The sequence below is a fragment of the Xiphias gladius genome, chromosome 11 (genome assembly GCF_016859285.1).
Source record: "Xiphias gladius isolate SHS-SW01 ecotype Sanya breed wild chromosome 11, ASM1685928v1, whole genome shotgun sequence".
Lineage (NCBI taxonomy): Eukaryota > Metazoa > Chordata > Actinopteri > Istiophoriformes > Xiphiidae > Xiphias > Xiphias gladius.
Window position 1 is genome coordinate 12,912,034 of NC_053410.1, and position 27,840 is coordinate 12,939,873.

Sequence of the window (27,840 nt, forward strand, 5' to 3'; positions counted from 1 at the left end):
ACTATGCACACTCCCCCTGGAGAAAATGAATACATTTCTGTTAACGTGTCTCTATTTGTCATTTACATTATATACATGTATTCCATACATCCCCCAACCCCCACCCCTAACCCTCTGCCACAACCGATCCTTGTAATGCAAGTAGGAAGGGACTCCCCCAAAATTTCAATATTAATTGCATTCTCTTTCAAATCCTCAACTCAATTTTCAATGTCTGCAATCAGACAGTACAATTTGTGTCACTCAAATTGCCGGATGTGATTTTGTGAAAGGTTACAGTTACAGTTACACTGTGTAGGGAAATAAAACATCCCAATGCGGCAGTGCATTGTCTTTAACAAACATATAAACAAACACAAACAAAATCTGATCCTTCAACTGTGTTGTATGCAGGTGATTTGATCAACTCTGAAGACCAGTAAAGCCATATTTTCTTCTTCAAACAGATTATAAATCTCAAATGGGGGAACTTTTAGCCGACAGTATACAGTATATTTTAAATTCACTGATGGTACTGCATAAAATTGTGTAAACCAAATTATACGTGTCGTAAAAAACACTGGACAAAAATAATAACTTAAAACTTGAAAAATTATAAAATGTGATGAAAATACACAAATCATGTTCACACATTGTTACTAAGTATGGTTATCAAAAGATCATTATCAGGCCTCAAAACAATCCAGAGGACATTTTGCACATTCTCACTTTAAATAAAGAGGACGAGGTCACTTGTTTCCAATAATATTAAACAAATAATTTTTGGATAGAATTTGGACCTCTAAGCTGCAATCTTTTAGACAGAAAAAAAAACAGCTCATTTTTATATATACATATATGAAATAAAACAAAATAACTCACAACTTGCCTGCTGAATAATTCAGATATTCCTTTTTGCTGATGCATTGTCACAGGATAATGGAAAAACTGTACACAATACACATGTACTCAATACAAGGCCAGTGAGAGTGCATTTGGATCAATTCGTTACAATATTGGACTGGTTATAAGGGATTCTGTGTGTGTCTGTGAGTGTGTGTAGTCCTTGACAGACATACAGTACCATGTAGTTGCAGTAATAGATAGGTACAGTACTGTACAGTCACAAAGTATTCACAAAGGGTATATACAACAGCTCTGGAAACACTGTTGGATCATGCAGGATGTTTTTTCCCAAAAAGATGCAGTTCAACAGTAACAAAACGACAGAAGGAAAGATCAGTACAATCACACAGACGTTTCTATAAAATACAGTGATTTAAAATGTTCTGTAGACGTCTGTTGGATGTTGAAATCCTGCTCTTACACCAACATAATGTCCAGGGCCAGACCCTTACAAAAAGCATAGGACAACTTTGGTGACGTGTATCTGATTAATTTCAATGTGGGACAAAGATAAAACACATAAAAAAGGACAACAGTAAAAAACAGACAAACAAAAAAGAAAAAACAAATGCATTTGAAATAAAATAATAAATATAAAGACGAGAGAGAAAATTATTTGATCAAGCACATTCAGGCTGGACAAAGACAAGAGGAGCCATTGGCACACATGCACTTGTGAGCAAAATGGTGCTGAATTTGATGAGGACGAGTTAAACATTACCACAAATACAAACTGCAGACTGGGTGGAGAAAAAGAACTGAGACAGCTCTTCAAGTGGATTGTTTTATCTTTCTTCCTTTCAATATTTTTCTTCCCTCCTCTGTCTCAAACTTTCTCTCTCCCATTGTCTTTCACATACGCTCGCAGGCAAACAAAGGGGAACACACATAAACACACACACACACACACACAGACAAGTACATATATACACACACCGACACACTCACACTACATTGCACAATGTGCGCTCATTTCCTCTGTTGACACTGGAGGACATTTTAGCTCGTCCTTTCAGTGCTCTCATTCTGATGTGTTTCAGATACTCAACTATCTCACAGACACACACACACACACACACACACACACACGCAGGGAAGCCTGGGGGTCAAAGGGCATGGCATGTGCCAAAGTTTTGGAAGAACACATTTTAAACAGGATAAAAACACTCTTACAAGACAATGTTTTTCCCTAGGACATATCTTTTTTCACAAAAGGAAAATTATAATTTAAAAAAAACAAAGCTACAACACCTTTCCTAGAGCCCACAAAAGCTCCGGTCTCCTCTGTGTTGTTACACATGATGATTATAGCTGCACAGTTTTCAGTTGAAAAGTCAAAAATATCATATATATATATATATATACACAGGGGTTAAAGTGGACCAGAATGATCCGGAAGGGCGTGGGAATAATAGTTAAATAAATCTGACTGTTCATTTTTTCATGCGCTGCAGCCTGGCGCTCCTTCCAGCTGATGCCATCGAGAACCTCAAAAAGTAATGTCACCTTGCGGCCTCGCCCACACATTCAACAGACATCCTGTTTCCATTCTCGTCCCTTCCCTTCTGTGGATGATTTTTCACTTTCCTGCCCCTCTCCCCGCTGTTCTCCTGGAGTTTCAATTCCCCCAATTTACCCACGCCCTCAATTTAAAAATCTGATCGTCCACTATATTTATTAGAAATAGTATCACTGCTGTTTGTGATTGTGTTTTTTACATTACATACTCATTCCACATATTTGTCTGTTGTGTCTAAGTGAGTGAGAGATGAGCAGACACGCACACAGAAAGGAGAGCGGCCCCTCCCTTCAGATCTTCACATAAGGCAGTGGTCCTTTAAACTTCACTGTTGCGGGAGAAGCGACGCCCCGCATATCAAGGAACACATAAAAACGCTTTACGTTAAAAATTCTTGAGGATTTTATAAAGATCAGCTCTACGTGTGAATAAAAAAGAGCAGAGGAGCAGAGTCGCTTGTTGACCGGCGCGGAGAAATCCGCTTCTGGTGCGAACAGCCAGGCTACTGCACACGCGAGAACTGACATATTACGGCGCTACTGCCTCCTGTCTGAACCCGGCGTCGTGCGTGCAAGATGGCGATAAACTCGCGGTTACGGTCAGCATCTAGCTAGCTACAGAAGGGGAGCGACTGTAAGTGGTAGGTAATGCAATGTTTCAAACAGAGCAAAACAAATAACACCAAACACACAAGCTGTTTCTATGTGCAACGTGGGTCTCTGTCTTGCTAGCTAACGGTACGGTAAATCCATTTGGGAATTCATTTGAGCTGAGTCATTTTTCCCTGCTGCACCGCTACACCAGATCTTAGGGTTCCCCGGCCCACCGAATCTCACTTTAACCCCTGGTACATGTATATATATATAATATCACTTAAGTGGCCGCCAACATGGCTGTAAATGGTGTTTTTTGAGTCAAAGGCGGTGGAACTGGTGCGTGGAATCTTTACAGGAGGAAAAAAAGGGAGTTCAGGTATGAGTGGCATTCCTGCTTTCTCCCTTGGAGTTCCCAAACAGGTGCCTCTTTTTAGCCAGGCTCCTATGCCACACATTATCTGTTGCGAGACCGTGTATGTGTGTGCGTGCGTGAGAGGCCATGCTAGGAAGGTGCTATAGAGAGGTGTGGTGGTGTGTGGACGAGACAGTCACGACAGTCAAACACAGCACCAGGCGGAGGGTCTGGTGTAGAAGGCGAAGGGAAGGTTGTGTCAAAAGAGGAGAAGGTCGTCGTTGCTGTTGGCGGGAAGGTCGGGAGGGTCCAGGTATGATAGTAACTCGTCTGGGTTGGCCAGCTCTGCTGGCAGCAAGGGTAAAAAAAAAGAGGCAGAGGAGAGAAATGGGAGGCAAAGGCTAAATAAAAAAAAAAACATTTTATCTTTTCTGATGCTGGACGACTCTGAATCATGCTCAAGTGTCTGTTGAAGCTAGTGTAAATATAAACACAGAAGTGTGAGATAGAGGTCGTGAAGTGAGTGAAGTGCGGACAGTCAAACACGTCACCACTCCTGCAGGCGCCGGAGGGTCTGTAGGAAGTGCGAAGGTTGAAGAAAGAGGGAGAGAGAGAAGAGGAGTCGTTGCTGGCGTTGGGAAGGTCGCAGGGAGGTAGGTATATGTATAACTATCTGTAGTAACTGGCCAGCTCTGGAAGCAGCTGTGGATAAAAGGCAGAGACGGGAGACAATGAGCGGCAAGGCTAAATAAACTGAAAACATGTTTATCTTTCTGATGCTGGACGACTCTGAATCATGCTCAAGTGTCTGTTGAAGCTAGTGTAAATATAAACACAGCTACCACTGCTCAGAAGCAATTGGCGAGTCAAACCACAACAGAGCACACAGCAAAGAGATGAGAGCAGCTGCAGCGGACAATGTTAGCTATCAACAGGTAGCTTATGCCGCACAAAGCCGACACACTTACATCCAGGGAGGGTTCGGGCATATCCTGGGCTCCCTGAACCATCGGCCCATCTGAGGAGGGGTTAAAGTTCAGATCGCTGTGAGGGTGACTGTTCTGCCCAGGCTGCTGAGGCTGCGGCTGAGGCTGCGACTGGCGAGGCGGCTGCGATGACTGGCCACTGTGATGCAGGGGCTGCCCTGACTGGCCACTGTGATGTAAGGGCGGCCCTGTTTGGCCGCCAGGGTGGGGAGATGCATGCAAGTTCTGCTGCATGGAGTTATGGGACTGATCGGGATGGGACATCTGCAGGTGCAAGAGGGAGACAGAGAGCGAGAGAAATGGAGAGTGGAAAATAAGGGGGAAGAATTGGTGAGAGAGAAACAGAGCGAAAGAGTGAGTGGGGGGGTGGCGTTGTTGCGTGGGAAGAAGGAGAGGAAGAGCGAAATGAGTTCCAGCGTGAATAATATGGAACAGGCCTTCTAAATGGAAGCTGTGATCAGCAGACATGTACAGCTGCAACATTATACGGTGACATGAGCATGTGAGCATGACTGAGCACACATGCTGGCTAGAGGCACAGGCTGCACCTTGTTCAGACAACAAATCTGAGCCTCTGTTTTCACTATGGCACAGATTTGTCTGGAGATTTTCTTCTACAAACTGAGGCAACAAATTATGCTATTGGGCAAATTAAAGTAGATAAATAAGAGACATCAAACTTAAAAGTCAGACCAAACATAATCCTAATTCAGACCAACTAGATTGTATAGATATACATTATTCCTATAAACACACTTCGTTGGTGTAATAGCATGGGAAAGCAAGCAGAACCCCCGGAAGTCGACCCAACTTACTGCATCGTTCATGCCATGGTTAAGGGACTTGTCCTGGGAGAGGAGACCACCAGGCCCATCTGGGGGGTGAGAGAGCTGGGGGCCATGGATGAAGTCATTCATAGGGGGGCCTCCACCACCTCCACCTCCACCTCCTCCAACTCCAGCACCAGAGGGGTTCCCGTGAGGGAAGTCAAAGTTCCCTTGGCTGTGGTAACTGTTGCCTTGAAGGAAAGAAGAACAAACACTTTTTATCAAAAGGCAGACTGCAATTTGGCTTTGCTGACTTCTTTGATGAATCCTTGTTGTTGCAAAAAGTTATCTTTTCAGAGTGGTTACATAACGGGGATGCGCACGTTCCATTTTTTTTTCTGTTATGAAACATTTATCAGAGCAATGAGCTGACAACATTTTAAAACAGGTTCGGCATAAAGCTCTGCTTGAGGCTGTTTCTTTGTTTAATGCAATAGAGATACATCAGTGGTTCCTGTTGTAAAATGCAGAACAGCTCACTTTTCCAACAAATGAGCTGACTATCCTGTTATTTATCTACACAGCAGGGTCCTGGCTGCTTTTTATTACCTGCTCCGGGGTAATCTCCCCCGTTGCCACTAGTATGTTGACCAGGGTGTGGGGGGTAGGGACTGGGACCTGGTCCGGGGCCAGGTCCAGGTCCTGGGCCAGGACCAGGCCCTAGCTGGGCGATCATCTCCATCACATTGGGCATGGTCATCTGACTGGGGCTCATGGTCTTAAAGCGTTTGGCCAGCGGCCCGTCGGGGTCCTCTTTGATATGTAGCTCAGACTTAATGGGGACAGGTCGCCAGCTACATGTCGGGTCTATAGTGACCTCCTCAAACTCTGAACTGTTGGAGGAGAACGTAAATAGTGTTGGTTAGGTTCTGAAATAATGGACTAAAAATGAATGGTGGATTTAGCTGTTGAAAGAGATGAAACTTACTTTTGGATGGCATTGAGGATTCCCCACATGTACTGGTCCACCTCCAGACCTTCTAATAATGCTGTTTTACTGAAAGGAGAAAAAAAGTATAATCTAGTAGAGGCATTCCTTATTAGTAATCCCATCCTTGAATCACCCCCAAAGACGAACAACTTTTTACTTACTTGCACACAGGACACCTCCATGTCCCCCTCTCACAGTTGAGCTGTAAGTAGGACTCCAGATCAAAACACTGTGGAGAACAACATCCCAAATGCTCATTAGAATTAGAATTATTTTCTCCTATTCGCAGTGACGTGGCTTTTTTCATTAACAAACATTTACTGGCTCTTTAAATCCGAACAAACCTGGACATGTTTGCAGTCATGCCCTCGTGCCGGTAGCTGGATGCGTCGGAAGGTAATGGGACATTTCAGCGACACTTTAATGGCCGTCTGCTCAACACCGTCTTCCCCGTTCAGAGTGGTGTTGCCTGCTGAGGCCGCTACACTACTGAAGTTCCTCTTAACTAAGAAGATAAAGTGTTTGAGATGGAAGGTGAACATTTGCAGGTGTACGTCAAGAGATATTTTAAAGACAAACGTGAAGAGAAACAGGTGTGCGCCTGTGTAATTAAGATGTACTTATGCATATTAACTACGCTAAGAGACAAAATGAGCCGTACTCTTGGTGATGCAGTGTTCTGCAGGAAGGAGTCTCTTCTTCAGGAGCCCCTGGAGGACGGATCGCACAGATGGCCTGTGGACCAGCTGCAGCACAAACAGGTGGGACTGGGAAAGCAACACAAGAACGTGAAAACAAGCAGAATTAGCACAGAGAGTTGAACCTCAAGTCTATTCCGCGCATATACTGAACATAGTTAAATCATTTGTGTGAAAATCATCCTAGCTCATGTTTTTGTTGAATGAAATAATAACAATTCTATACTGTTAGAATTAATACATTGTCCTGATAGTGTGTACTCACACAACAGCAGGCGGTGACTGTAATCTGGATGGTGTTCCTCCCAGGTTGGCATACGTGCTTAAGGTGCAGGGGTTTGTGGGAGGTTTTGTTGTCTCCCCTCTCAATTGTGAGGGGCGTGGCGTTGACGCTGACCTGGACGGAGGCAGGCCAGTTGGTGTTCATCTGCCTGTCTTCATGGTGGTAGCACTTAAACTGCAGCTCAAGGTCTGACCTATGGGAGTAACAGGACAGAAGAGTCAGCGGTCAGTGTACTTCTCTAAAAGAGCTGAAAAAGTTACAGCTGAAAGATTCATAATTAGGGATGAATTTCATTCTCTTTAGGTTACATCCATCACATTTATGTGGTGTTATCAGAACAACAATACTCTCCATAATTCTTTTACCTAAAACAACGACAGAAATGCAGACATTTAATAATGAAAGTATTATAGCAAGTGTTGCAAATATTAGATACACGTTCTATTAATGATAGAACTTTCAGTTAATTTTTAAAGAGGATCCTGTGCTGTGAATTGCAACGATACTTCATATTACACAGGGCAGAACTGTCTTAACCTTGAGTGAATGACCAAAAGCTTCTGCTTTTTAGCAGAATGTGTTAAGATATTTCTCTGTACAGAAAGTTGCTTTATTGCAGGAAAATTTTTGTATTCTGCAACATGTGATAGTTGTATAGGACTGCGCATTAATAAGAGCAAATGTGCAAATATAATGAAGGAAGAGCTCTTTGCCATGGTTCTACCTCCACATGAGGGTCTGGTGGACGGACGGTCGAAGGTGGAAGACGTGGTTACTGACAGCCAGGTTGTGCTCCAAGCGGAACGGCTCCAGCACCACTCCATCCCTGACTGGGAACGTCAGCCGCAGCTCCTCGTTGGGGTTGGCTGGGAGAGAAGAAAAAACAGGGGGGGTCCACTTTTAATCTAACACTGCTAAAGTCGAACAATGTGTCAGGTGAAATAAAGGAGGCACAAGGATAAAAGTCAACAAATGCCTCAAATATACCAGTTGTTTCAGGACTGCAGGGGTACTCACTTGGAGGGGGCGGAAGTGCTGTCATATTTGGTTTCATGTCGGGTGGAAATGGGGGTTTCACATCCTGGTTTGGCGACAGGTACGGAGGAATACTACTTCCCGGGGTCATAGGGGGTGTGGGGTTACCAGGGACGGGGGAGTGGGGGTAGTTACTGGGCCTGGGGGGCTGTAAAATGCAGGAAAGTGCAATGATGAAAACATCCTTATAACTCATTTCACATACATGACTGAGTCAAATTTAGCACCAAGGTCTTGGCATGATATAATTAATAAAATGGAACTTTTTTTTGGATAGGAAGTGAAAACATACCCCATTGCCTTGACCGTACGAGTATCCGCCTCCAGAGAAGTTGGTGCTCTGACCATTGAAGGGCTCTTGCTGTAGAGGAGATAAAAAGCAATAATACTTTGATATAGTTTTTACAGTACAAGGCATATAGCATGTAGTTTGTTCCAAAATGCGCTATAAAATGTCCAAGAGTAGGAGTTGGTTGTTGTAGAAAATGGACACACGGATAAGTGGTGTGGCATCACAGACCTTATAATACTGGCCCATGGGCATGCCAGGTGGGTACTGTCCCTGGCCCTGCTGCCCTGGCATCCTTTGGCCGGGGTAGTTAGGAGAGGGCAGCGGCCTGGAGGCATTTGACGTGGGGTACTGCCCCTGCTGTGGTGGGAACTGACTGTTTGGCCCATACTGCTGACCCCCGTAACTTGCCTGGAAGGTGAAAGTGAAAGGAAAAGACGTTAAACACGTGCTTTAGGTGCTATAGGACACATTATCTCCGGACTGATCTTTCCACTCACCTCCCCAGGATATGGCCTCTTCATCCCCTGCATGGGCATGCCCTGTCGCGGTCCAGGATACCCTTGCTGAGGCATCCTTTGGCCGTGAGCCCCAAAAGGCCCCATGCCTGGGGTTCGAGTCTGGTTCATGCCCATGGGAGGCCCACTCATATTAGGGTTGCTCATGGCTGATCCCATGCTGGCTGGATTCATACCTCCAGGGGGGCCTCGTGGACCTGGCTGGTTCATGAACTGGCTATTGTAGGCCTGAGCGGGGCCCATTTGGAACGATGAACACATCTGGAGGCGAAACAGAAGGTTTCAGCATTTAATATGATTATCTTGAGTCTGTAACAGGTGGCTGGATAATAGGTTGCTGTGTATATTTGTACTTTACAGTCTACTCTGGTAAGTGGTTGCAGCTGTAAACATGTTAGCCGGTGTGTATTGTACCTGTCCATACTGGTTCATATCTTTATTCTGCGTCTCTTGCAGAGCTGCTACCGTGGCCGTTGCTGTGGCCGTTGCCGTAGCAGCAGCGGCAGCGACAGCAGCTGCTGCAGCAGCGGCGGCCGGCTGAGTGAAGTCACCGGGAGGACGTGTGTGGGAAGTCATTCCCATACCTCCTGGAGGGGCGTTTGGGCCTCCAGAATAACTACAAAAAACACAGATCGGATGTTTTAATCATTATAGTAAATTTTATTGCTTGATCTTTTTTTTTTAAAAACAGACTCATATCCAGTTTCTTACCTTCCGCTGTATCCTCCAGGACCTCCAGGGTAGCCAGCCCTGCCGTACATGCCCTGCTGCATGTATGGTTGGTTGGAGCCTCCTTTGTTTGGGAATTGTTGCTGCTGAGCACTGAACTGAGGTGAGTTGAGCCCTGCTGCACTCGAAGACATACCTGATCCCATAGGGTTACCCCCAGGATTCATGGGGTTATTGCTGTTTGCCATTGGGTTACCCAGCACCTGGATTTAACAAAGCATCATACCGGCAGATAACATATCCATTAGGTTTGTAAAACTCACAAAGCCGACAAACCTTCTGAGTCAAGCATGGACTGTGTACTATATAATTACAGACTGGATGCTGTTCATGCATGGACATACCTGACTCTGTGACGTGTTGGTCACGCCCCACACTGTTGTAACCACAGACAATGACCCAGGGGGCTGGTTGGTATTTTGTTGCCAGGGGACAGAGTCATAGGGAAAGGATCCATCACTGGAAAGTAGATGAAAACACAAACATGGGCCTGATGTCACTTGAAGTTTAAACTGGCCAGGAAAAGAGTCAATGGAAAGCCAAAGGAGGTGTATATCCATCCAAAAATGTGAATAATTTGGGAATTCTTCTTGCCAAAATGTTAGGCAATTTGGAAATGTTTGGCATCCAATTTGAAAACACGTTTTCAGCCAGGATATCTGCTAATGGCTGCACAGTGAGATGAGTAAAATGCTCCAAATGAGTTCATACGTTGCATGCCCACACACCCCAGTATAAGTTAAATGTGATTCAATTATTTCTTTGTTGAAAACTCTTTGGATATGGATAGGTAGACTGCAGTTGGAATCTTTAGCATTCAGATTTTAACAATTATCAGGGCAAAATATGAGAGTCTTTAACATAAACAAGCTAAATTCTCATGGAGAGAGGCAAGTGGCCAGTGGAGTGGGAAGGAACTGCTGTTTTTGGAGAGCAGTTTGTTTTTGCTCAGAGGTTAGCTCTTGGAATGGATGACGTGTTCAATATTTCCTCATAAAGGCACAACATTATCCCTAGGTCCTCGGCAGAGGCAAACAGGACTCTTGGCTAACTCCAAGCTTTCTTCGAGAGAGAGAGAGAGCAAGAGAGAGGCATGAGCACACAATGTTCTTCAAAAACATTACTTCATAGCACACTTCCCTGCTGGCTTGTCCCTCCACCCCAAATCACCTCATCCCCACTCTCCACATTCTGGCTCTTCTCCAAAAAATGGAAATCCTCTCTGTCTTGGTGTGTCCATTACATAAGGGATAATCTTGAATTCAACGCTTATTTAATGAGGGATAATAAAGACAGACCCACTATTGCACCTTAACTAAGTCAACCTTATTTATCTTTAATGAATTAGTTTGCCACGCAGAGACATCCCCTTGAAAGAGCTCTGGGAAAATAATGGCAGGTATTCATTTGTCAGTTCTGGCACCTTGACCACTTAGTCTTATCATTCAAAATCATTAATTGCAACAACATCTTTTTCTTTTCTTTTTCCTCTGTCTCTTTTGTTTACATTTCTTTAACGTAACATTTGATGGATGTATGTTCCTCTTTTTGGATGGAGAAAAAGAGGAACATCTGCAAGTTCTTGGTCGTTTTTGAGGTTGTAGTTTGTTGCAGTCCAAAAGACAAACATTGCAAACTATGGCCAAAAAACTGAGCAGAGAAAAGCTACCCTAGAGAATCTACTCTATGGTTGCACTAAAAGGAAAATCTAATAAAAATATTTGAATAATCACAATTTAAATTAAACGTATGGAATGTATATGATGTGTACTACATTCAGTGGGGAATAACTAGAAGCAAATCGGTAGCAAAAGTTGTCTTAACCTAATTTATTCGAATGTAAGTGGCTTATATCTACAGATTTACAGCTGCACTTCACAAATTTTATTCAGTACAGTTTTTTTGCCCTTGATACTCTTCATTGTACACTTTTTTTGTGGAGGGGGGCCATTATGACTCCAGGAAAAAGCTTAATTTTGTTCGTATGATGGAAAATAAGTAACCTTGAACAGAATTGAGAATATGTGTTTGATGCACAATAAGCACAGTCTTGATTCAAGTGACAGGAGATGTCGCAAAGACTCTCCACTGACCTGTGCGTGAGGCCGGGCTTCATGCTGCTCATGCTGGGCTGCATGGGGACTTTTCCCTGCGGTTCGTTCTGCCTGTTCTTCTGGTGACGCAGCAGGAGGAGACGACCCAGCTCCTCGCACCACGACGACAGCAGGGCTGCAAGGAGGACACACACATATGCACATGTGTTAGGGTTAGGGGTTAGGGTTAGTCTTTTCTCAGCGCACATTTTGTCTTGCATGAGCATGGGTCTGAGCTGTTTATTTATGGTACATTAAGCGCATGTTTAAGGTTCTATATGTGAACGATCGCATAGAAAACAACTCCGTTTTCCAACTTCCCTTATAACACACTTTTAAATGTGAACCTCTAATGGATAGACTTACCCTGCCAGGTGTCTACCCAGTACATTATACTGAATTGTATGCTTGTGTCCAGAGCCATTCAGCCTGACGTTATTGCTTTAGCCTCCAGGGGGCAGCATAACTCAATAAACCTATATCGATTATTTGACTGTGTGGATTTGATAATAGTTATAATCAAACCATCTCTAGCTGGAGTATAAAATGTAAACTGAGATGAAATAACGCCTGAGAGGCAGAGACAGGACGACTGGGATTACCAATATGATCTATGTAGGAAGTAAGAAACTGCCATATCTTTACTCTCCTCCTATCACTGTGCAGCCTTCTCATCCTCTTAATAAAGACAAGTGTTGAGATATCTTTTCTTCTGCTAATGATGTACCAACAGTGCCTATCATCTTGTCTTTCTTGAATCAATCAAAGTTATGTGGCTTGTTTAGACACACCGTCTCTTGAAAGTTGTTGAGTCAAGCTTCAATTTAAAAACGAAAGGTTATAGCCTTTTTAACTTAATTAAATAATTTAAGAGGCTATTTTTAGCTTTGTAGACCCAGATACACCAGCTTTTAGGAAGTGCTGTTTCCAGGTTTGGGGTTTCAAGATGAGTTTCGAGATCAGTTTTTGAAAATGTTGGTGAAGAAAAATGAGAGGGCAGAAATACTGTGTCTGAGCTTTGAGCAGTCGGGGACACTGAAATTGGCATTGCATTGTGAAGATGTACAAGGCGAAGGCCTTGTAAATTAAAAACATTGTTGAAAACAGAAAAATGAACCAATTTTAGCACTCTGAAGTGAGTTGTGCCATCTGTAACCTGTGCATTACAATTTAACAAGTCTTTATTGCTTGAGCTAATGTATTATATTTTCTGAATGATAATATGTGATCTGAAAGGTGAGTATTAAGAAAGGAGGTAAAAAAAGAAGACGGGGGGAGAAAAAAAGAGAGGAAAGGAATGAACAAAGCAGAGAAGTGGTAACATTTTATTTTGGAGGGTGGATAGAGCCAAGCCTCCTAGTTAAAGAGGAATTATTCCACCCTGCCATTACAGAGAGCTTATCTTCCCACTAAATCACCACCTCCACACAGAGGGACTGTCTCTTCAGCTCGCAACCCACCATTTAGACCTAAAGATCAGCTCCGAGCACAAGTGATGGAGTCACTCGGAGAGGGAGAGACATAGAGAGGCAGAGGAAGAAAGAGAGCGGTGGTGACTTAGCGTATCAGTGTGGCTACAAGCCACTGAAAACAAGCTGCCAAGGCCAGAAGTCATTCATAATAGAGCGAGGTTCCGCTCTGGGCATCGTGCATATTTAGCAAGCTTAGTACAGTGTACATGACCTTGTTCTCACCCCTGCCAACACCATCAGACACCCACAACTACGCTACCACACTCCTCTCACTTCATCTCTGTAGTCGGCATAAATACCCTTCTCACACACTGTGCACACCTACATTCCTCTCAGTCATTTTTTTTTATGTTCTCTGTTGGCAACTTTAATACTATTCTGATTCATCTGTCTAAACTATTATTAATGTTTTTTTTAACTTCACTAATGGAATCCAGCCAACAAAAAATAAGAACGCAGAGGCATGGCCTCTGTCTCGTTACACCTCTCTTGCTTCACCTCTTTCATCTTTCCATTTATTCCTGGTTCATTCACATTAAAGCCTTGTAGTTAAATCATACACTTTCTACTGAAGGCTCTACCAGCTACCCGGTGGAGACAAGCTGACGTCAAAGGCTCTGCGCTAAAAGCCGTATTCACTCTTCAGTCTTCCACAGTCATAGAAAAGCTCCACACTGCTTATTAAAACTATGCAGAGTGTAAAAAGATGCATGACCATGATATATGATGCAGCTGCAGTTGAACCACTGATATTCCAAGATTGATTTACGACATATGAAATGATACCCTTACTTCATGATGAGAAAATTCTCAGCAGCTGAAATAGAAGAGATCAGTTCAGTTTTTGTGAAATTATACTAGTTCTTCTCCTCACACAGAGGGGAGTGACCTCAGGGATGTTTTTCTTATGTCTCTGCATGCAGTTTGAAAGTTTCAATGGTGAGTTAAACATAGCTTTGTCCAAACACTGGATATCTAGAGGATCAAGTAGCAGCTCTGCAGCTTTTCAGTGCCATACTGATGATGTGTTGACATGACAGTTTACAGTTGGCTAAGAAAGTATAGAGATTGTAGCTACAGTATGTGGAAGTGTTGCCTGAAGGTGCCTCACTACCAGCACTGGCGGTTTGTAGTTGTTAGTCTAGTATAACGCTTTTTTCTTCCTGAGTACACACACAATTCCAACGACAACATTATAATTTGAAACAACTGTTGCTACCTGTAGGAGTCTGTAAAAAGGAGTCAGCTGGAAGTTGCAAGTAGTATTTTTTTCGTTGTTGATAACATTTGTGTCTTTTTAAATATGGAAATTACCTCATAGTTTACTTAGACGTGCCACCTCTCTGTGGAGACATTTAAAGGTGTATTTCTCTACCTCTGAACTTCAAGCCGAGGCCTCCAAATCCAATCATGACTGCGTAAGAAGACAAATAATTTTAAAAAATCCACCGAACCAAACTATCCCTTTAAATACATGGCTAAAAACAGAGTTAGTGCTCGGGGTGACTGCAGTAACACTCAAGCCTTACAGTCTGAAGCTGCAGTGTTGTGTTGAGGTGTTTTCATTGGATACTCTGAAATGGGCCTTGACACAGTGCCCTCTTCCTAACAAGTGGTCTGTTCTGTCCTCTGCCAGCAAACAGAGAGCAGAAAGTACTGTAAGCTGATTTTAGAAGCTCTCCTGAATCCTCCTTGAACAGCTCCATTTCTCAGCTGCAGCTTTTAATCGAGTAATGCCCAGAGACATATGAGTCCTCCGCACCCAGACTGTGCTTAATGCTGTATGGCTGAATGATAGCAGAAACCCTGGCTCATTCTCGCCTCACCTCAGCCCCTCTGGGAGCAGCAGAGCGGGAGAGTAAGCCCTGGTAGCAGGCTGCAAGGCCCCTTTACTAATGACAGAGTGTGTGTACAAGTCCTCTTTTACAAGGAAACCTCAATGCTAATTGCTAAGAACTCTGAGAGTGCCATGTGTGTGTGCAAGCATCTGTGTGTGTCTGTGTGAGACAAAAGTCTTCTGCTACCGAGCATATCATTTGCCAGTTTAATCATGACAGATTGCTAACTATCTACTTACCAACAGAATTCAGTTAGCTGCATGATGGTGAACCCACTTTGTTGATAAATAGCTGACATGTTTTAAATGTGAAGCCCCAGGTCTGCCACATCAGTACATCGGGATTGGGAAGGTGACTCAGACCCCCTCGCCTCTCCATGAACTGCTGTGGCCTTTAGCAAGGCAGTTGATACTCAACTCTTTCATTGGAGATGCAGAGGCAGGACTATCATGATTCTGGACAATTCCCAGGTATGAATAACTGAGCAGAACTTGTTATGTGATGACACAGAAAGGCTTCATTTTAGTTTTACCCTGCAATTTGCTTATACGGGAGAGAAGAACACTGTAATATGGCCTCATTTTGTGCCATTGCATGACAAATGCCAGCGATGAAGTGGACTTTCTTCTGCTGAAATGGCAAACTCAGTGGGTGCAAACAGATTTTATCTCTCTCCCGCAACCTCTCCTGCAAAAAGTAATTTTGTGGCTCGTGACATCCTCTGTGTTAAAAGGGCAGCAGAGCTCACGGAGCACAGAGCACATATGAAAGTGTAAACGCGGTTATATGCTATGTTAACATTAGCACGAAAATTAGAAATGAAACTAAGTGCTGAACTTTTCACGTAGCAAAGATGACATTTAGTGTTGTACTGGATAACATGACCTCACTTTAACGTTGTTGGTATCTTGCGATCAAGCAGAGTGAAACATCACTGACCGACAAGCTAACTTTCATATGAATAATATTATCTACTTCTTAAAAAAATGTCAACCAGCACAGGTGTCACCCAAATAACAGCAGCACTCAAGTAAAAGAATAAAAAGAATCAGCTCATGTCTTGATCATTGCGGTGAATTTTATTTGTAACTATTTGACTGACAAACCTTTTGATGATTTTTCATCATCAAAAAACAAACACATCGCATTTTATTTTTTGTTTGTTTTTTTGACACATTGCACTCCAGTGAAATTCAGCGCAGGAGGAGTTGATCTGTTTTCTAGTAAGAATGCATTAGAGTCATCCACTACCATATCATGATACTGATATGGCGCCAGTGATATGTTACTGATATGATATCATGTAGCAGCTGTAGGGCTGAGCTCTGTTGTTGCATTTTCAAATTCATGTTTTACGTGCTACGTCCAAGAAACCTGCTGTAAAGGAGATGGTACATGTGGCTGTTGGGGCCTAATTTGTCTGGATGATAATACAAAACGAAGATTGGAGGCAATGAATGGCGCTGAAGGAGTTTTGCAAAACAGAGTGGAGAAGGAAGATCTTTCTTGTAGCCGCATGAACTACTATATTCACCTCAACCCTGAGATGTCACTGTGCATGCTCCTCTTCCTTTGATGTTGACGGTGGCAACTGCAAAGTATAAACTTCGAGGCTCATTTATATAGCTAACTAGGTTGGTTTGCACAAAAGCCCATATGTAAGTTCGTGTCATATTCTCCAAGAGCATTGTGCTTAATGTGCAAGATTTAATCGGTCTGAATATAGCAAACAAACTGTCAGACGAAATGCACGTCCCTGCCCTCATTCTGTACATCCTCACATAACCTCTGGCCCTGAAATGACTAAAAATCTGGCTATCATGGCTGTCACCAACACTTGTCACACCAGGCTTTGACAGAGACATGTGGTACTGTGCATGCAGCTCTACCGGGGTTTTGTTGATCACAACACAGACAAAAGAGAAAATACTACATGAAATACTACACTTTCTGAGCATGAACACTGCAGAATTAGACACAAAAGCCTTCTGAGACAATGTGTGGGATGATAAAAAAAAAAAAGAAGCAATTTATAATAGATATCATAGGCAGAGGTCTGTAAAACACTGACAGGTAGGTCTATGCTCTGAGTACAAAATATTATGCAAAAGAAAAATATGGAGGGGATATAAAATCCTGTGAAATAAAAAAAGTCATGCTTTTTGCAGAAGTGTAATGGAAGCCATTTAAGCAGTCAATGATATCCCCCATCCTGCCCCCTCTCTGTTCAGCCAACTTCTTCCAAGAGAAGAGCATATCAAATGGGCTTTAGTCTCAACAGCTTGGAGGCAGAACAACTAAAACATGCCCTGCTGAGAGACAGCTCTGTGTCAGAAATCACACTCAACCAAAAACAGGCCTTTAATGTAACTAACTGTTCACACATATCAGAATATTCCAAATGTGAAACGGCCTCTAACTTAAAAACTTTTTTTTTTTTTTTTTTTTTTTTAATTTAACCGACTCTTAATTTTCTTCTTTTATTTCGTTGATTTGCATTGGTAAAACAATGGAGTCTTCTCGTCTGTCTGGTTTGACAGAATTCCATCTGTATCCTCTGGCAGTGCACCAGATATGAGGACGGACGGGGGAAAGGATGGATGGAAGGATGCTAGACAAGAGGACAGGTGGAGATGGAGGGAGAGGGCAGTTCCCCTCCTCCCCGGGATGTGTGTGGGTCACAAGCCAAAGAAATGGTACAGCCCAGAAGGGAGGGTAGCTCTACCTGAGTCACTCTGACATCTCCTGCAGGTGCTGGTTTCTGTGGGGTTCAAATTGCACATTTTTAAACGGGGCAGAGTTATAAGAATCAGCATGAACACCAAACATAATGCAGTATGACGGCTAGATCTGACTAGAGGTGTATAATGTTGGCGCTCGGGTGGGAAATGAGAGATCTGCGTGTCGCATGTGGCCACAAAAAACAACACACACAGTCTGTTACATTTTTAATCTATTGTGGGGGCATGTCTAGTGAAACTGATCTGGACTGAGAGCCTCTACAAAGATTAACATTTCTTAGCATAGTATTTATAGCAGCTTTAAATGGTCATTATCGTTAGTCAGATACTCTGAGTTAGTGTGCTGTTTTATAAGGAGTCACAAACAAAGGAAAAGCACTAGGACGCTAAGCTCATATCCTTTGTATGTTACTTGTGTATGTCCCTTTCCAAATCTATTTAGGAAAGGAATGACAGGTCTTAAACATTTTCCCAAAATTATTTATAATCCCAAAGCACTTTTAGACCTTAAAATGCTCCCGGTGTTAGTTTTCTTTCCCTCAACTAACTGTTGCAGCTCTACTCGATGTCGTATTTTTTTGTATCCTGTGACGCCACTGCATCGAGTGACATAACAGACCACATCAGTTACACAGCACTGCTTTGCTTTGGGTACATTTTTTATGACAGGGGTTATGGCATTGACCTACGGACCTGACCTACATCCTGGCTGGAATATGAAATTCGGTTGGCCGGTGTATCTGCGTCAGATGCTCGGCCAGGCAACAGGTCCTGCTTACAGTACTAAGCCTGGACTCACGACCTTCCACATCTGTATCAGAGAACTGTCACAACATTCGCAGTGATCCAACATATGATCACACACCCATTATCCACATCTGAGTCACACATACTGTGCGGTAAATATGCACAGCTGCACTCAAAAGGTATGTAAAAGTAAAGAGGGAAATACACATTCACACACAGGTATGTGTACACAAGAATATGTACAAAAACTGAAAAACAAATGCAAAGTAAATATGGAAACTGTGGTCTGTTAGTGAGTAAACAAACACAGTCAGTGTCTTGGCGTTGTGAAGATGTGCTTAAACAGTAAAGCACTTCACACGGCTAGGAAGAACGTCAGAGAACGGCAAGCTGTGAATGAACCGCTCTTATCAGCCATGCTCAGCTCCTCACCACTTGAGGGGAACTAGTAAATATCACATGCCTAATTATGACCAGACACGCTTGTCCCAACTTCCCCAATGTGTCTTCCATCTCACACTGTTGTTCCTTCAATGAAATCATGAGGGTGAAAAACAAAATCAAGAATTCTGAGATTTCCTGGGGCTGCTTTTTCATAATATAAGATAGTGATTAAAAAGGGATGAAATTCTGGCTGTGGTCCTTTTACAGGTGATTTAACAAAGGAATAATTTCTTGAGTAGTGGCCATGAGAAGATGTCAAAACAGTTTGACTGAAGCACTGAACAGATATGGAAGCGATTAACAAAGAATATGACTTTAGTGGAAGTGTTTCCTGCAACACATCCTGCAAGAATACTGTGGTGCCTGGGGCACTGAGAGCTCCACCCTCACTGCTATCATTGACATCAGGTTGTCCTACCAGAAATTCCTTTCTAAATTCTCAAGCGACAAATCTAAGACAATTTTATTTGCCAACTTGTTCTCAGAGGGGAGAGGGAGGGATGTCAAGCATGACAACGATTCACAGAAGTAAACTGCAATAACAAACGTAGGCCGCACACGTACAGTTCAACGTCAAATGTCATGAATGAGTCACTAAATGCCCTGATGGGGGAAGTACTCAGTGTGCAGTAACAGGAGGTCACCAAAGTGTGCAGAGTAAGTGATACCAAGACAGCGCTGGAGCCAGAGAGAAAGGAGGAAGGCTAGAGGGGCAGAGCGGTTGCATGACGTGGTGAGGATGAGGATGCTGACGGTTTGGGCGGTTAACACCCTGCTCAGGCTAACAGGAAGTGCTGCAGCTCCACAACAGCTAGCTGGAAGCCGCTTTGTGTTTTAGTCATTTCTGTTTGCAAGAGCCATTTGCTCATTTGCTAATTACATTATCAGTTTTAAGGTTAGATTAAACACTGATGGAACAGCATGTAGCATGATGTCACTTTTATTGCCTGAGTGCCCTTTACTCATTGATGTGAAGGAAGTGTTGTTTCCCCTTATGAGGCACCTTTGACAATAATAGGTACATTAAATGCTTTCAACCACCGCGGAAAGATTTAAGCAAAAAGCAGGCCTTTTTGTGCACTGATCCCACTGCATTGTCCTCCCATGACGACACTCCCCATCCTCCCCCTGCGTCTCTCCTAATGAGTGGACAGGCAGACAGGCTCTGGCTCCAAGCACAGGTCAACAACTTAAAAAAAGAATTCACAGTGGAAAAGTGGGTCATTTTCTGCTGACACAGAAACACTAACGCACATACACTCGCACTCCCAACACCAACATGGATACATGCTCCGTTAGGTGTCATGAACTGGAAGAAGTTGTAGAATGTATGATGCTGCCTAGTCACCAGGCCTCATACAATCTTTATATCAACGACAACAATGGAAATGAGTTTGCAGGTCATTATGGCATTTGCATATGCGTTTAATGTCAACTAAACTAAATGCAAGCTGGAAAAACCACACGCATGTTTGTTCTTCTATCTTTGTGAGAGCTGAAGAATTATTTTGCGATCACATCTTATTTCTCAAACCCTAAGCATGACCCACAGTTCCCTCAAAAAAATCCAAATTTAAACCCAACTTAAACCTCAAACTTAACTCTTGCAATGCCCAGCCTTGGTACAAGACATAAAGACCAAAACATAACCGCAGTCTCAACTGTAACCCCGACCCACAAAGCCCATATATATAAGTCAAAAATTAATCAAGAAATCGCATCATCAATGTACGCCTGTGTACACTGCACACAGACAAAAACCCGCTCAGAAAAACCCTATGACAGAACAGCATGTAGGTCAACCTGTGGCCAGCTGATCTGTCCTGATCCAGTCTTCTGTGAGTGGCCAGTGCTTTAGACTACATTCGCACTAGCACAGCAGACAACATAGAAGCCCATATTATTTATGGCCTAAATCACAGTTGCAACAGGCGCAACAATTTAAAAGCACAGTTCACATTAACAGTTCTGAATTTTGACTGAACACTTTCAAGTGAAAACCAAACTAATTCAGCTTCAATTACTTCATCATCCCTCGGATTTTGCCTCATGCATGCATACACACTCAAACAACATACCAAATAGTTTTGTGCAGAGATACACACGTGGACAGCAGACACACACAAACCTACGCACACACTTACCCAGAGTGAAGCAAAGTCCCTGCACATCTCATCTCATTCCCTTCATAGTGCAGAGAAAAGACTCAAGTGTCACAAATGCTCCTGTTCCCGCAGAGGCCAGTGGCAACTCTTAAAGCTTTTGCTGCTTCCAAACCTCCTGCCTGCGCCTTATCACTCTCACTCTCTGCACATATCCCTTACTCTGCTCACTCTCTTTCTTTCTTACTTCCTCTCCCCTCTCCTGTCTTTCTCTCTCTTTTCTTTTGCTCACTGTCTTCCTCCTCCCTTGCTCTCCGAGCTGTCTTTTTCCCCTGTCCAGCGTCTGCACAATGCACATCAATTATTCAGAGGCAGTCTCCCGGTTTCTCTGGCTTATCCAATCAGAGCAGCGCTCTTCACTAATGGGCTCCTGCTGTACCTGCTACCGGCTCCAACACACTCTGGAGACGGGGGGGGGGGGGCAGAGGAGACAGCCACGGAGGAGGGAGGATGAGGGGAAGAGATAAAGACAGCGAGTCGACGCATACAAACACGAGCAGAGATAGGGAAGAAAAGGTATTCCAGTGCTTCTCACCTCAGTTGTGAGGTGCTGTTATTGATGTTTCCAGTTTAGTCTGTCTAGCGCTTCATTGCCCTGTTCCTCTCAGATGTCAGACACTGCACAAGGAAACACACATTCACACATGCATAATCCAGCAATGCGACTGCCATTTGTCAGGAAGGGCAAAAAAACAGAAGAAGAAAAAAAAGTCTGCAAGCTCAGACGACAAACTTGCATAAATGGGTGGAGCTCAATATGCTATGCAGACTGGCTGGAAGCCAATGCATGAGAGAGGAAGTGGGAGAAGAAGAAAGTACGAGACGTAAAGATCACTCTATTCAAAGAAAGAGTCAGACAAGTGGTAAATCAGCTTTATCAGAGAGGAAATTTCTTACTGCAGGACAATCTAACCTGACAATGTCTCCCTGTTTTCATCAGAGGCCACTTTGTAAATCCAATTAACAAGACACATCAGAGACTAGGAGAATATCAGAGTGCAACTGAATCAAAGAAGAGGCAGGTTGAGGGTAAGTCTGAGTTCAGCGAAATCTCTTCGCCGGCCCCTAACATAAACCAACATGGAAAAAAATAGATAAATAAAAAAGCTGGATGATTGAACAGGAACACTGTCATTGGTCTCTCTCTCCTTACCTAAACGTTGAGATGTGCTGTGCAGCCGAAGAGTGGGGAAGCCCAATGGCCTTGTGACAGCAGAGGGAAGTCTTTTGTGTGGCTTTTGTGTGACAGACACACTCAGTCATCAACAGTTTCACAAATATCCCACGCAGAATTGAAACACACACAACAGAGGCATTGTTGGGCAGAAATAAAACATGAAAGGGGTGTGTCAAAAGCCCCTGGGGGATGATTGGGGGGGGGGGGTTTCTGGGTGAGTCCTGAGGTTTAGGTGCCAGATCAGTCAACCCTGAACAAAAGGGGGATTTAAATCATTTGCTCATCCGGTTTTGACAAGTACAAAGTCTTCTGTTTGGAGTACAACTGCACTGCCGGCTCAGCTGGGATATTACCAAAATGAATTTACTTGCAACCTTGTAAACCAAACCAATTAAGTAGCAAGTGATAGAGGATCCAATCACCCAGAGGCAGCAAATGCAGCTACCCTAATAAGTATTTCCCCATGAGCTTTATTTCTATAAACTTAATAGGGAACTTCTAAAGGTAGTTTTGGGTTGCAAAGGGGTTTCATCATCTAAAGCAAACCACTGGAGAGTGTCAGAGGAGAGGCCTGCCTTCTAAAAATAAATCCTGTTTCCTGTTAATAATTCAGTGCGCTGCTCTTACTCAGCAGTAATTAAATATAAAAGTCTGTAAGGTTGATTGGGTCAGTAACAAAGCATGCCTACACCTTCCTCTAGTTCTACACACACAGCTCGAAGATGGAAGGAAAGACGGGGTGAGAAAATCAATCAAGTGAGAGTAAATGGAGACAGATAAATGGAAGGCATGTCAGACTGTTGTAGGCCAAAGGAAGAGAGAAAACGTTTGTGTTTGTGTATGTGCGTGTATTTGTGTACGTACAGGCATTCACACACTGTGCAATGAGTCTACACAGAGTCTAATGGGAACACTTACTTTCAGTTGTTCAATCACTTTGCACTGCTCGCTGAATTATGGGAGTTATGGGCTGGTGAAGTATTTTTTGTGAGCCGTGTGTGATTGTCTGGTTGTGTGCGCGCATGGGCGTGCGTGTGTTTTTCACAGGACATGGGGTGAGTTACAGCCACACCCTGGAAGTTTTCTGTCATTGTTGACACAGCAGAGTGGCTGTTTTCCCATATGTGAAACAGCAGATTGCCCTGTGAGCACGCTCTGTTGACCAGCGCTGACAGTTCTGCAGTTCTGCCGGGACAACTTCTTTTTAATGTCAGATGAAAGTGGTGGGGGAAATTTACCAACCATCCAGAGCACTCATTCTCAATCAGCTGAAAAGGTGAAACTACTCTCACAACAAGCAGCAACCTGTGTCTGAATTAAACATGAAACTGATTCTCTAAGACTGACATAGCGCTCATTCCTGCTGTGGCTCAGGCGGTAGAGCGGGTTGTCCACTAACCAGAAGGTTGGCGGTTCGATCCCCGGCTCCTCCATGTAAATTCCACATAATACTGCAATGAGATGTATCATTGGCGGGTGTGTAGAAAGCATGTATATATATGTATGTATATATATGTATGTGTATATATACGGAAGAAAAAAAAAAAAGAGCTGTGTGTGAATGGGTGAAGTGTAAAGAGCTTTCAGTCGATAAGACTTGAAAAGTGCTATATAAGTGCCGTCCATTTGCCATTCCAAAGAGCAGTTACTTCTAACACCGAGTATCATGTCATGCACCTCAAAACATAATCACATTTAAGATTTACTTTCATTGAATTAAAATGTAAAAGGGGGGGCATCATAAATTAGAAGAGGTTCACATAAAAAGTGAATAAGTTGTCATAATGATAATTGTATGGGTTTATTATTGGAGTTTGTGCTTCATAAAGAGAGACAACAAACTGTAATGAACTTGGTGACAGTGTGGCAGATTCACTGAGGAAGGAAATAGTAAACCCTTGGCAGATTATGTGGCTAATCTGATTTGTTGTCTGCTGAACTTCACAGTAGTCGAACAGCTCAGAGTCTATTAGGGTTGTGTGTGTTTGTAGGGCAGCAGCACACCTATTATCTAATGAACCTCTCAGATGGAAGTCTGCTTGTACCAGACTACAAATTATTAGGAGGAAGACATAAACTCTAAGAAGATTTATGAACAGACAGTGGATTTTAAAACGCAGCATATGAAAACGAGGCAGAGTACGGCTACACAGAAATCTAAATCAGGAAGACACTCTTTTCACGAGACTAAACTAAATGTAACAATGTTATTATGCTAACAGCATTAAAGCTGTGTGTGCTCACTGGCTCTGAGAGTTGACAGTGCTAATGCTAGTTCACCTAACAGCAGATAAATCTCTTCACTGGGCTGATTCCAGATTACAGCGACACACTAATCCCCCAAAGCCTAACTGCAGGGTCACAATCTCCAGACAGCCCATCAGCAGCAGCCTACTGTTGCTGAAAATCTCTCCACTTCACTCAACAGGTCTCACAGGGCAGCAGTTTATACTATGGGCATTTGTAGTTCGTTCATGGGTTCTCTTACTCGGAGCAAAGACACTGACAGACAAACACATGCAAAAAGAAAATTATAAACACAAGATTTATCTGTAAATGCAAGATGGAAAATCTCTCTCTCTCTCAAAAAAAAAAAAAAAAAGGTCCTCTTCAGAGATCAAAATGTGCTAAAAACGTTCACGAATAGGGATCACTGGTTAGGGACTTCTTAATGGAAGTCATACATTACTTTGTTTATCTATTCATTTGTAGTAAATCGCCTTGTATTTGCACACACTCAGCAGCAACGAGAGGATTTAGTGGTTGTAGTCAGAAACACACCAGTCAACTTAATTTTGCAACAACCCAAGCGTGTCAAACTGTTAAAAAAAAAAAGGAGGGTAGCAATAATTGCTTTATCAATTTCCTCTTTAGCTGATGGTCTGAGAGAAAGCGTCAGCGAGATTGATCCGCAGTCTTAAGAGTCTGCCTCTCCCCCTGGCATCCCAGACTCCTTGGCCCTCATTTGGACTCTCAGGTGTCAGATTTGCGGCCCTTCTGAAGATTGTGCTGGGGCTGCACAATTTGACACACATTCATGCATGCACAGACGGACAGACACACACACACACACACAAAGACAGTGAAAAAATACACAAATATGACCATACAGGCAGATCTAACAGAGAAAGAAAAGCTTCTCTGCTTCTCTGTTGATTCATTTGTATGAGCGCATGCACAGTATGTCTGGGTTCAAGTGTGCATCATGTCTCCTCTGTTGCCCTCCCGTCTGCTTTCTCAGACAGACATCCTTGTAAGGGAGGTAAGACGGACGCACAGTGAGTAAGACCTGCACTGAGTCACATCTGTCTCCTACAGCCCGCCTGCCTGCCTACCTCATTTGATGACTGGCTGCATCATATATCCCGTCCCCCCGCCCCCACCCACCCACCGCGCATAATTACACCACAGCTCCCATTTGTCCGTGGTGCATAAACAGCTCTTCCTGAAACCCAGTTCTGTCTTCTATTAGATCCCAGAATCATCAGCAGGCCTAAAGATGATTCTGACTGTCAGCTGGGCCCAGACAGCCAGCCAGTCCGAGCCATGCCTGGACAACAATCACATTATCCCAACACAGGAACACAGACAGAGAGAGAAATACAACAATCAATATTGTACACTGACGTCTGTCTGCCCACTTAAGTTCCTCCCAACAAGACACTTCCCACCACAACTGAAAGAGGATATTCAGCTTGAGCAAATGTTCATATCATAGGACCATGTGAGCAAAAAAAACTGCAGAAAGTGCTCCATGTCTGCCTTATGCACATTCAGTTGCAGCACACTGTAGCTCATATGAGAAATTACGAGATAAGATTCCAGAGCATTACTGTCAGTACTGTCACTGCACGTCCTGTTATGAAACAGCGACATGTTTGCCATGTCAGAAAAAAATAGAAATCAGACAGCTTAATCAAAATATTTGACTCTCACTCATGTAACTGCCAAACAAAGGTTTATCTGTGTTCCGATTGGATGTCTTTGGCTTTGTCAGGTCTTTGTCAGGCAGAGTGAGTGGTCCAGCACACATCAGCAACACCTCTCCAGCCATCCATCTCTTTCTCTCTCTCCTCTCTGCCGCCTCTGCACGTTTCACTTTGACAAATGTACAAGAACAGGCCGCTCCTGCAGGACTGTGTGAGGCGGAGAGGGGAGCTATGGATCGGGGGAAATTGGATTTGATAGATAAATGTCTGAGGATAGCATTACTGCTTGCTCCTCCTCTCTCTCGCTTCATGCGTGTGTGCATGCAGACTGCACGTACGAGTGTGGGTTTGTGTGGAAAGACTGTTGAGTAGACTGTTTTTGTGAGGCTACCACCCGGACAGCTCATCTCAATTGCACATTAATGTTTAATGGGGACTAAAAATATCTGACAATATAACGCTTTATGGGCTTTCTGCGTGATGTCTGTGGTCGCAGTCGTTTGTAGAAATCAAACATTGCCAAACCATAGACTCACGGTAACTTTAACAGACACTTTTGCTTGTTTTTAAGTACCTAAACGAACAAAATAATCTGCAAATTAAACTGTCTGTTAGTGTAATTTTGCAATGCTCTGTGTCTTGCCTACAAAACATCCTAATAGTGCTCAAAACATAAAAAGCAGCTTAATTATGCAGTCATGGGCTGAGCGCAATAATGGCATGGTACACTTCCCTGACTTGATCATGACTTTAAGCCATACAGTGATTTGTTTTCTTTTATTTAATGAAGAAATGAATAACTGCAACATGAGAAACAATGAGCTTTGTATCGGTCGCTGCCATGCAAGTCAACAGCATTAAACGGGATGACGTATGAGCATGCATCTGCTGGCATTTTAGTAAAATGGTGGGTCTGACCTGCAGATTTGGGAGTGAATTTGTCCCTGTTGGCAGCACACACAGCCAGCAACCTGTAGCCCAGGTCCAAGTCAAACCCTTGCTGCGCAGCAACGCGACTCACCACCTGGGGAAAGAACAGTGGATCATGAGAATAGCTGACGTCCTTAGGGCTCAAATAAATTTACCATTATGTAAATAGTTGTTTAATCCTTGCATCATTATGAGCACCAGGTCAAAGCAGATGTGGTTCATTCTGAAGTTAAGAGAGAGAAGGGGGGACGAGGAGAGCAATTCATTACCAAAGAATATCTTCAGTAGATTCACTGCATGCAACAGACAATGAGAAATGAACCCACTATCTGCAAATTAGTATTATTTTCATTATCAATTGATCAGCTGATTATTTTCTTGAATAATTGATTAATCGTTTTGTCTCATGAAAAAAACGGCATTCACAATTACTCAGAGACCAAGATGCTGTCTTCAATTTGCTTGTTTTGGCCAACCAAAAGTACAAACCCCAAATATGCTCTATTCTGTTCATTGTCATATATGACCAAAAAAAAAAACAACAAAGATGATCAAATGTCAGATTTGAGAAGCTGAAACCAGAGAATATTTGGCTTTTTTTTCCTTGAAAACAGACTGAAAGCATTAATCAGCTATCAATCAATATTTGGAAATTAATT

The 27,840-nt window shown here is 43.2% G+C and overlaps 1 protein-coding gene across 1 annotated transcript in view; it reads right to left on the reverse strand.

The window, feature by feature from the left end:
- Positions 1–3,557: 3,557 nt before the first annotated feature.
- Positions 3,558–27,840, reverse strand: part of zmiz1a (zinc finger, MIZ-type containing 1a) — a 96,689-nt gene continuing 72,406 nt past the window's right edge. Inside the window, 21 exon segments of the mRNA XM_040139719.1 lie at positions 3,558–3,700; positions 4,048–4,054; positions 4,321–4,602; positions 5,154–5,356; positions 5,715–5,998; positions 6,094–6,162; positions 6,258–6,325; positions 6,441–6,601; positions 6,758–6,863; positions 7,060–7,270; positions 7,802–7,943; positions 8,095–8,260; positions 8,405–8,473; positions 8,633–8,812; positions 8,902–9,180; positions 9,334–9,535; positions 9,631–9,851; positions 9,993–10,107; positions 11,742–11,877; positions 17,777–17,812; positions 27,170–27,275. Coding sequence (XP_039995653.1) covers positions 3,558–3,700; positions 4,048–4,054; positions 4,321–4,602; positions 5,154–5,356; positions 5,715–5,998; positions 6,094–6,162; positions 6,258–6,325; positions 6,441–6,601; positions 6,758–6,863; positions 7,060–7,270; positions 7,802–7,943; positions 8,095–8,260; positions 8,405–8,473; positions 8,633–8,812; positions 8,902–9,180; positions 9,334–9,535; positions 9,631–9,851; positions 9,993–10,107; positions 11,742–11,877; positions 17,777–17,812; positions 27,170–27,275 — 3,186 coding nt within the window.